Below are 11,500 nucleotides of genomic sequence, written 5' to 3' on the forward strand. Positions count from 1 at the left end.
AATGTAAAGAACAAGGAATTCACAACGCTAAAATGTTTGTCTGTATATACGGATGGTTTATATATATATATATATATATATATATATATATATATATATATATATATATATATATATATATATATATATATATATATATATATATATATATAAATAGAGAGAGAGAGAGAGAGAGAGAGAGAGAGAGAGAGAGAGAGAGAGAGAGAGAGAGAGAGAGACGAAACTTCTATAAGTCTGATCCCATTGAATATTGGAAATATATAAGAAACGTATTCTGGTGTCGTTTACTTTTACAGCATGGAGTCCAAGTTGGCGAAAACGTAAAATTGAGGGTAACGTACAATTCCACACACATTTTTTATCCCTAACACATATCAAATATATGTTTTGTTCCATAATATTCAATTCTAGGTAATCTGTTAGGAAAAGGGAATAATTCAACTAAATTTAAATAAATGATCCAGTGTTTTCAGGATGCAATCTGTGTTGCCTAAAATATAATAAATTAAAATACCGATCAAAATGATACTGCCCTTGAATAGGGCAGGCCAATATTAAGAGGCTTAAATTTAAAAGAGAAAGAACGTATTGGAAAAATCCTACGAGTTAATAAAGTTCATTTTAATGCAATTGCAAGATCTAATACTCATTTGAAGCACTTGCAAAAATATATGGAATAAGGAACTTGAAATCATCCAAAATTACCCAAGAAATTCCTTCTCTCTCAAAATGGTATATTAGGAAATTTACTGGAAACAATAAATAAAAAATAGGAATACCAAAAATAGAGGGTATGAAATATTTCGAACTAGGTAATAACAAAAGAAGAGAAGAAAGAAATGGCAATATGGCACAACCAAATACTTAATTTTCGTCATGTCACAAATTACCGAAGGAGCAAGTTCATTATTGAAAAGCGATAATGAAGAAGTTTCTCGTTTGCGCCTAACATACGTTAATTTTGTCTTAATATTTTATATATTAACTGTACGGTGATATTCTCCAGTTTCTTCCAAAAATTAATGTATTTGAAGACAACTTTTCTTTTTCAAATAAATTTCATCTTAAATAGCCGCAAAATTCTCTCTCTCTCTCTCTCTCTCTCTCTCTCTGCTATCTTTCAGAATCTGGAAGGGGAAACATTTTAAGACATAGGTTCGTCTATTCCCTCATTAAGCTGATTACCCTTGGGATTTATTGAGAGAGAGAGAGAGAGAGAGAGAGAGAGAGAGAGAGAGAGAGAGAGAGAGAGAGAGAGAGAGAGAGAGAGAGAGAGTGAGTCTTCCTTCTATTCATTGTGGAGTTCGGTTGCTATTGAAGTTAGGTAGTAAGTTAAGCCACTACAAACCCTATAACTACGATTTAAGTTTGAATTCGAATTCTATCGGAAGAAACTTTTGGATAACGACATTAGTAGATAAAACGTTGGGTTACTGAATGGCCGAAACTGTATGTGGTACAAATATATGAAAGTTTTATAATATTGGCCGAAATATGATGTCAGTGTATAGGAAATAGAATGTGAAATAGAAAATCTTCAGGAGAATGAACATGCATGAAAAAAGCGCGAGGTTTCAAAATTATGAATGAAGTTATCGAACTAATAAGAGGGATAAAATGTGAACATGGAAATGAATGAACGTCCTAATGTTGGACGAAATGGGCAATCAGAATCGGCTCACGAAAGGGTCCTAATATTTAGACGTTATTATCATTATTATTATTAATATTATTATTACTTGCTAAGCTACAAATCTAGTTGGAAAAGCAGGATGCTATAAGCCCGGGGGCTCCAACAGGGAAAATAGCTCGGTGAGGAAAGGAAACAAGGAAAAATAAAATATTCTAAAAAGAGTAACAGCATTAAAATAAATATCTCCTATATAAACTATATAAACTTTTACAAAACAAGAGGAAGAGAAATTAGATAGAATACTGTGCCCGAGTGTACCCTCAAGCAAGAGAACTTTAACCCAAGACAGTGGAAGACCATGGTACAGAGGCTATGTCACTACTCAAGACTAGAGAACAATGGTTTGATTTTGGAATGTCATTCTCCTGGAAGAGCTGTTTACCATAGCTAAAGAGTCTCTTCTACCCTTAGCAAAAGGAAAGTGGCCACTGAACAATTACAGTGCAGTAACCCCTTGGGTGAAGAAGAATAGTTTGGTAATCTCAGAGGAGAATATGTAAAGAATAGGCCAGACTACTCGGTGTATGTGTAGGCAAAGGGAAATAACCGTAACCAGAGAGAAGAACCCAATGTAGTACTGTCTGACCAGTCAAGACCCCATAACTCTCTAGTGGTAGTATCTCAACGGGTGGTGGTGCTCTGGCCAACCTACTACCTAACAAATCAAAGAACTTTTAGTGGTGACTAAAAGTAGGAGCTTGAGGAAAGAATGATTAAAAGCGGACGAAATAGATGGTTGGATATCTTAGTACTTTGAAATGATAATCCAAAGAATATTCAAATATAACAATGAATGATGGAATATCAAAGCAGAAAAAAATAAAAATGAAAATGGCGATTAATACGAACAATGATTAACAAGAAATTATGAAAGGTTTTTGTATCAAAATATTCAAATTTAACATTTACACATTGGGCGAACTCATACAATTCGCCGAACTTATAACAATTGCTGCAGATTCGACGAACTTATAACAATTGCTGCAGATTCGACGAACTTATAACAATTGCTACACATTCGACGAAATTATCAACAATTGCTACACATTCGACGAAATTATCAACAATTGCTACACATTAAACAAAATTATAACAATTGCTACACATTCGACGAAATTATAACAATTGCTACACATTCGATGAAATTATTAACAATTGCTACACATTAAACAAAATTATAAATATTGCTACACATTCGACGAAATTATAACAATTGCTACACATTCGACGAAATCATAACAATTGCTACACATTCGACGAAATTATTAACAATTGCTACACAACAACAAAATTATAACAATTGCTACACAACAAAATTATCACAATTGCTACACATTCGATGAAATCATAACAATTGCTATACATTCACACGAACTTCCAACCATTCCTTTCACGTGATATACATGCCCATGCACAAGAATTTGAAATACTGGCAAGAGACCTACTAGAAAGAGTAGCATTTCAAACATTGGGATACAAAATCTATGTTTCCTACAGCATTGCAGTTTTATCAATCCCAATAATAGGTTAGAAGTCTTTGAGTTTAGCATAAATTTACCCCTGTATAGTTTTAAGGCCATGATCTCTATTTTGTTGTAATATAGGTACATCTATAGGAAGATAGATTAACAATGCTATATTTAACTTTTAAGAGTGTTATTTTATTAGTAGTAGTAATAGCAGTGGTAGTAGCAGCAGCAGCAGCAGAAATAGTAGAACAGCAGTATTCAGTTTAGCCAATTTCGGCCTACAATTTTTGCTAATTTCTTTTTTCAGGACTTGACGACGGTTGTGGTTTTGTTGAAAAGTGAGGAAATCTACCCAAGGTTGTGATAGGCAATAAAGAAAAACCTCTCCATCGGCTACGAATTTTGTTTGTGATCCAGCCGATACTTAGCAGCTAACCCAGAATCCTTATTCGTAGGTCATAGACAATAGGAGTGATAATAACTTTTAGAGTGAACTTTTCATGTTTAGAAACTAAGCTCTCTTACGAGTTTCTTTTTCGTTTATGAATTCTACATTTTAGATGTACGAAAGCGTTAGAAATTACTGGTAGTGTGTTATAAACATAAAATGACAAAACAAGCGAAATTGAACTTCGTTTAACGTTAAGTATTAATAGACTGTGTAGGTACTTAGAGAACTTTACAGAATCATTCTTGATAATGGATGTTACTTTCTGTAGATAGATGAAATCGCTTATTTTACCGTCCATAAGATCTCAATTTTCCAGAAAAGACAAAAATCTTGTTATGTCCGTATTTATTATATACTGTGTAACGAATTTGACATTTGCTGCATATTTAGTCTAAGATTTCCTTAAGATGCTATTCCAAGCTTGTATCTGCTTGAACCAGTAGCACATTCCTCTAATACTTTAATAAGGAAAATGTAATTGCAAGCACATTTAAAATCTGTCTGGTGACATGATAAGAAATCCAGTTGACTAATGTTTGAAGCAGTGATGCCCAAATTAGTAGCAGTGGACAGCCTCCCTACAAGGAGCTGACACAAAAATATCCATCCATACAGAAAAAGTCACACCTTGAGTTTGGGCACATGTAAGAGAACGGGAAATAGAGGTTATCTAGTAAAGGATGACGACCCTTTGCAGCACGCCTGAATCCTTACCATCCCCAAGAGCTGCAGATGCAGCCCCTGGATTTACTTCACCTCCTGATGCTTCTCCGAGGTCATACGACGCCCCTTCGTTCCCAGTTGATGCCCCTCAACCTCCCTCTTACCAGGGTCGCAATGATACAGACTACGAAGTGCCATTCTTTACAGTGGCACATTACAGAACGCCCACAGCTCCGACCACGTACGAGTACGCTGCCACTCATGCAGGAATGCCCGACGGAGCCGGAGAGGCCCTCTACAACGGCAGTTTCGACCCGACCGCCATGTCCCCCGTGGAACTAGCTTTTGGATCAAGCATGACAGACTCTGGCAGATGGTGGCCACCACAGCCACGTGGTTCCCGGGACACTTCCCAAGCAACGACCCCGAACCAAACCCCAGCCAGGTCCCCCGTCGGCGTAGCGGTCCCACCGGGTCGCTCTCCCACTGGATTACCAGGTCCACCAGTTCCACCACCATCTAGATCCCCTACAGGAATACCGGGACCTATAGGACGTTCTGAGCCAGACTGCGCCCTTCCATCTCACACCCCTGGATCTTTCATCCGTCGTGTTTATGGTGCTCACGACCGCACACCTGTGGGCTGTCTACATGCTGCGGCAGGCACCGCCCCTCATAGCCACAAACCTACGCCACCGACGCCAGCACCCAAACCAACAAATTACGAAAAATCTTCCAGGTCGTCAAAACCCAATCGGTCTCACGATGATACTCCCGTGAGAGGGAGCGTCGATTTCGTCCTTGACCAGCCATCTAGAACTCCCAACCGTAGCAGGAGTGGATCCCGAAAAGGCCCATCGGTCCCTCCAAAGCGCACCACCCCTACTACCTCTGGCCCCCCTTTACCTGGAAGTGACACAGGTACTCATGACACTAATAAGCAATCCAGTGTAGGAGATGGCCAAGGAAAAGGGCCATCGAAAGACCCTCCCCCTCCGGGAGACCGCCAAGACAACCAGACGGTTACCTCAAGCACAAAAAGTGGCGGCAATAAAGAGGAAGGAATGACACTTGTCAATGGCGGAGGGGGTATGGAGGGCAGCGGGGTCTATGAAGATGCTGGGGTCAGCGATGCGGCAGATCGTCTGGAGTCGGCTATTCAGTCGAGCTCATCTTCAGAGGTCGTGGCAACTCCTAGGACTCCTAGGACGCCTCGTACTCCTAGGAGCAAGTCCAGGTAAGTTTTTGACTAACAACCCTTCCCATATTTTATTAATTATTATTATTATTATTATTATTATTATTATTATTATTATTTTTTTTTTTTTTTATTATTATTTTCCTACAGTACTTACGAACTTTGGAACACCATACAGTATATGATGCACCAAGGAGGCATTCAATAACTCAGCAAAAATCGTACTAAGTATATTTAACAGATATTTCCAAAATGCAAACACATTCTTTGAATATCTTTTAACAAAATTTAGTAATCACGAACTAAATAAGACTCATTATACAAATCATATACTCTTTACACATACACACAACCACAACTGAAAAAAAAACGTTTATTCTATTTTATTTCTTTTGGTTATCACTTTCACGAATTGAACATATAATTCCACTCTACCATTTCTCTAACCTAGCCGGTATTATTACTCCAAACTCGTCAGTTAATTTTAATGAGGAATGTATCCCAAGAACATTTAATAGCATCTTTTATCATATTCTTGGTAAATATAAAGGCTTCTCACTTTAATCATAAACATTACTAAATAACATACATTACCATAAAATAAAAATATTGATATTAAGTCTAGGTATAAAATGAAATATTTCGTTGTTCACAATACCAATAAAAAACCCACTTTAGGCCCAACTTTAGAACTGCCACACTACATCCTGCTGCTCTTGTCATCCCCTTTAAAACACCTCCCCTGCCCCACCCCCCACCCCCTTATCCCCTCAAAATCAAGGAGAAAGAATTTTATAAAGGAAAGGTCCACAGACATCCCGAACTCTATAGCCCCTTTTTAGTTTCCGTTGAATGTCTTTCTTCCGATTTCTCTGTTCCTACTAAATACTTTCTCCATTTTCTTTTGTTCAGTTTCATATTTTCTATTTTCGTGAAAAAATTATGACACTATAATTTTCATTTTTTTTTTTTCAAGCAAGGTTTTACTCATATATTTTTATGAGAAGTTCTTTTCTTGTAATTTATGTTAAAATTCAACCTGCATGCAATATTCTATTTATTTTTCATGTGGGTTTAAAGATTTTTCTTCAAATTGGGCCATTGGCTGCTTAATGATCGTTGGCTAACTGCTGCATCCCTCCTATTTGTAAGTTTTACAAAAACTGTCCTAAAGTAAACTTCAGAATGCCTTTAAAATAACCATCTAAATTCTATAGCATGTGCTCTCTATTCTAGAAATCAAGGAACTGAATTCTGAGGTAACTTGCATACCGTTTATCATAAAGGTCATGTTAATATATTCTTTTTTTCACAAAGTTTAGAGATGAAAATATTTTTTTTCGGTTTACAGATGATACTAGTGTTTTTCCTTTCATTCCCAGAAAGAAAAAAGTAAACTTGTGATTTTTTTTCTTTAAATATATGCGGGTGAAAAGACTAAAATAAAAATAATTTAAAATGAAAACGCAAAATATAGCTTGAATAAAACATTACTAACCATAGCAAGACCATGAAAGTAATCATTTACTTTACATTAGTCTTTTATATTTTTTTCTGAAATCATAAAATTATGTCTACCAAATATAACCATAATGTCTCTACCGTTTAAGAAATGCCGACTATTTTCCCCAGGGAGCCGTCCTTCTGCCTTGAGTTAGAGGACGACGAATATCCAAGGACTGAGTCTGAGTATATGTCCCTCTTGAACGCCAAGATTGCCGAAGCACACGAACGCCAGCTTCTCCCGCTCAAGGAAGACTTAGCAGATTGGCTCTGCAAGCTCCTGGGTAAGTACCTTAGATTCTTAACTGTAATGTAAGTGCAACTTATCCACTTTACTTTCGCTCAAACTGTCTTTTATCGTACAGGTGTGTTAGGGTAAAAATGGTATATATCATTTTGTAAATTTTCTCAAAAGACAAAAATCGTATTGTAGGGGAGGATACAAAATTAATTAGCCGGGTTTGACATCATTAATTTTTTCTTTGTATGAAGCTACAGGACTAGAATGTTAGGCGGTGGAACTGTTTGCTTTAATATATCGACGCTGCCCCTATTTCAGCCATGTACATACAGAATGCAGCGTGCCGTTTTCATTGCTCATATTTGGTCAGCCATACATTATATCCCAATGAATTTTCATAAAAGAAAAAACAAATAACCTGGGGGTAGATTATTTTAAGCTATACAGGGATTGTTTTAAAACCAGGCTATTGAACTTTGTATTCCCAACTTTCACCTCGATACAAATCTATTCAGTATATTAAACAGATTGACAATGTGCTGCAATTCTTGATATAGACTTAAAAAACGGTAAAAATCCTGGAACAAATGTTGCCAGGCATTTGCAGCTTTAAAAGCGGATATATTGACGTAAAGAAGTGCTATTACATTTACCAAACCGTAAAAGATAATAAAGTGGGGTAGAAATAACGGTCGGCCGTTATTTACTGAAAAACGGCTGAAAACAATATATTTTTTACGGAGAATTTCCAATTAAAATTACGGTTTTTTAACAGTGTTAATAGTTCGACGAATATAACAAATTTTAGGAGAACGTCTACTAAGGATTGTCACTTATTACTGCAATGCCGACAAAGGACAGTGAATGCGTACCAATATTACTCCTTTTCAAACTTTTTGGAAGACAAGTAACACGTTCCTCCAGATTTAAATTTGTTTTCCTTCCACTGTTGTTAATTGGATTTCCTATTCAACTTACCGCGATATCTTTAATTGAGAAACATCTATTAACATAATATAAATTGTAGTAATCCAAATTTACCAGAAACATTATTTGGCCTTAAATGTTTGTCAAAATTTCATAACCAAAATGTGGCATACTTTAGTGTAATACTCCTGACCTATCCGTAACTTGCAAACCCAACCACAATAACCTCAGTTGTGCGTTTTTTGGTCAAAGACCTATCGCCTCTTGGTTTCATTTTCACACACCAATCATTCATCTTTTTACCACACTCAACATTGCCCTTAATATGTTCATTTCAACAGTTTTGTCTTTTTTCATATGGCTCAATATTACACAGCATTCTAGAGTCATTCCAAGTAGAACCAAATTGTAGAATGATCTTCCTAATCGAAAAATTAAACCTGCGAAACTTCTGGAAGTTGAAACTTGGAAAAAGAGTATTTAAATCGAAAAAATATAATTTCACGTTTCATGCTACGTATTTATAAAGTTTTTTTTATCGATCTAATTTTTTTCATTATTTTTTTTTTCGACTTTTGACTACGCTGCTTTTGGGGTTCTTGTGCTTGCAACGGTTTTTTTTTTCAGCATCGGTACTTTAGCACTGCGGAGATTGAAGACATTAGTGGTTGTAAGAAGATAACTTTTGAGTATTTTTTTTTTATAATGCTTGTTCTTAAGCTGTACAGTACATGTACATCGGGGAATCCTACCCTACTAGTTCTCTAAATTCTTCTTTTGATGCTTTTTGAAGTAATATTGCAGTCACAACTTCCAGTGGCCCTACGCACTGTCATTACACACATGAAATACTTGACCTGGGGTCACTTAAGAGTCCAGTAAAATTTTGTGAACCACACAATTTTTATTCTAATTCATCGAAAACAGTAATTTTTCTTCCCTTTCCGTTCCGTTCTTTATCTTGCATTTCTTTTCATTTTGATCCAAAAAAAAATCAACTATAAATCATTGTTTTAAGATGAACTTGTGAAGGTCTGATGGCAACTATCTTTAGTTCGTTAGACAACATTAAATCAGTTTCTTATTCTTCCTCTTTATATCATGACATGTCCTTGGGAGGGAGAGAGAGAGAGAGAGAGAGAGAGAGAGAGAGAGAGAGAGAGAGAGAGAGAGAGAGAGAGAGAGAGAGAGAGAGAGAGAGAGAGAGAATTATTGGGAAATGCTAAAAAACTGGCTTCATATTTTCACAGCCACAATATACACAGAGCATTAGTGTCACGTTTTACCCATAAACTAGAAAGGGGGATTCTGGTTTCCATACTTTTTCAGTTCTTTTCGTAAAGTCACATCTGAGAACCACTCCCTCTTTTGTCAACGATGCCAAAAGGAAATCAAAGAAAAAATATGTAACAGTACATATTTTACACACATTTTCTACTTTAAATTGGGATAGAACCCTAGTCTCTTCAAATAAAAGGCATGGATGCTACCAATCATTCTAGTAGAGGATCTTTAAAGAAGTTGGAACATAATTTTAACTGCTTTTTCAGGATCTAAAAAATAAAACTACTGCCTTACATACCAGAGAGTTTTTAAGATATCAGGAGTTCAATACCAATGTGAGGTATAAAGTTACCTTTATTGAACACCATATTGTTGATTTGCATTATACATACATACACACCTATATATTTTGAGAGAGAGAGAGAGAGAGAGAGAGAGAGAGAGAGAGAGAGAGAGAGAGAGAGAGAGAGAGAGAGACTCGAACATATACAATGTAATAAATGACAAATGTAAAAGATTAAGTGTATTGTGTTCTTAGTTCTTTGAAGTAACGAAGGTTCTATCTTCGGTCGAACGTAAATATTTAGATTATGATTATCAGTTTAAAGGTTTAAAGGTCGCTCATGAATGGCAGGGGCAAGGGACAGTGACATTGCCCTAGCAATCAGGACTGACCATATTATATGATCAGCTCCCAAGCCTCTCCACCTAAGCTAGGACCAGGGAGGGCCAAGCAGTGGCTACTGATGACTCAGCAGATAGACCTATAGGCTCCCCCCCAAACCTCCCAACCTTAGCTCACAAGGATGGTAAGGTTGGCCTATATTATCAATTATCAATGCTTATATTTCTAGTTTTCTCCGCTGCAAAAGATAATGTTTTGAAAATTGTATTAAGAATTATAAATAAATATATACACTGATAGGCTATTATCGATTTTTTTGTTCTCTGGTAACTGAAATATAATTATTTAGAATAGTTTGAAAAACAATTATATTCTTAAGTTATATATGGAATTCCAATTCCAAGTAACATGCAATTTAAAAAAAAAAAATGAGTGACAATCGCTAACACTTTAACGATCGAGTCCAAGTTCTAATATACAGTAAATGACCCATTGTGAAGCATCTATAGTGATGCTGAAATCTTCCACAATACAACCCAAGAGGACTCGAGGAGTGTCGTCAGGGAGGTGTCTCCCGCCAACAATGGGGAGCAAAATCTATAAGAGAGCCAGATGAATGAATGCCAAAGATGGAAGACGGAAGAATTGCATTTAATGCCAGGAATTTCCAATTGCCACTCCATGGGACCCCACCATCCCTTGGATCTAAAGTTCTCCTGACATCTTTTATGGGGAGAGAGAGAGAGAGAATCTAAATTGCACCTTTACATTCTCAGCCAGTAAAACCATAGAGAAAAGTAGATAGAAAGAGAGGCGGTGAAGAAATGTCAAATCAAACAGTATAACAAGCTTCTCATGACTTTTCAAAACATCTATGCCAGAAATGATAAACTGTGATGTAACAAACGTCATTAGAAAAGGTGAAACTAATGTACGAAATGTTATTATTTTCATAATTTAATGTAAAATAATACGCTCAGGACAATAAACAGGAAACACAAGCCTTGTTTCATGCCCCCTTCCACGATTTCCATAAACGGTACATTAAATATTTGTGCATATAAATGTTCTCTTCCCTTTGTTTACACATTCAATATTTTACATAAACTCATTTATATGATTGTTTCAACAACTCTAAGGGGTTTGCATTATACATTTCACTATAGCCTAGCCTTAACTTTTATAACTATTTCGATCAGATTAATTTTTAATGGACTCACGTGAAATGGAAATCACTGCTCAATAACTTGAATTATATAACATTTCATTAATATACATAAAATCTATCTGGATATAAATTAATCTTATTGAACTGAAAAGGTGTAGCGGTCAATATTGACAATTTATAAATTGAGAGAGATGAAGTCCATGTAAATACAAAATTCTTTCGTCACAAAAGTGTTTATAGTGAAAACCTAAAGCCGATTAAAAATTTCAAGACACACT

At 36.0% G+C, this 11,500-nt stretch overlaps 1 protein-coding gene and 1 long non-coding RNA gene across 6 annotated transcripts in view; one reads left to right on the forward strand and one right to left on the reverse strand.

Annotated features, from left to right (window-relative positions):
- The window catches only part of LOC137616399 (uncharacterized), a 536,300-nt gene that overhangs the window by 441,265 nt on the left and 83,535 nt on the right, over positions 1-11,500 (reverse strand). The gene's annotated exons all lie outside the window — the stretch shown is intronic.
- The window catches only part of LOC137616396 (mucin-17-like), a 436,827-nt gene that overhangs the window by 49,509 nt on the left and 375,818 nt on the right, over positions 1-11,500 (forward strand). For all 5 annotated transcript variants that reach the window (XM_068346103.1, XM_068346106.1, XM_068346107.1 and 2 more), the window contains exons 2-3: positions 3,470-5,513; positions 7,107-7,261. In XM_068346103.1, coding sequence (XP_068202204.1) covers positions 4,294-5,513; positions 7,107-7,261 — 1,375 coding nt within the window. In that variant the 5' untranslated portion in view covers positions 3,470-4,293. The remainder of the gene's footprint in view (positions 1-3,469; positions 5,514-7,106; positions 7,262-11,500) is intronic.

Source organism: Palaemon carinicauda, chromosome 22 (genome assembly GCF_036898095.1).
Source record: "Palaemon carinicauda isolate YSFRI2023 chromosome 22, ASM3689809v2, whole genome shotgun sequence".
Classification (NCBI taxonomy): domain Eukaryota; kingdom Metazoa; phylum Arthropoda; class Malacostraca; order Decapoda; family Palaemonidae; genus Palaemon; species Palaemon carinicauda.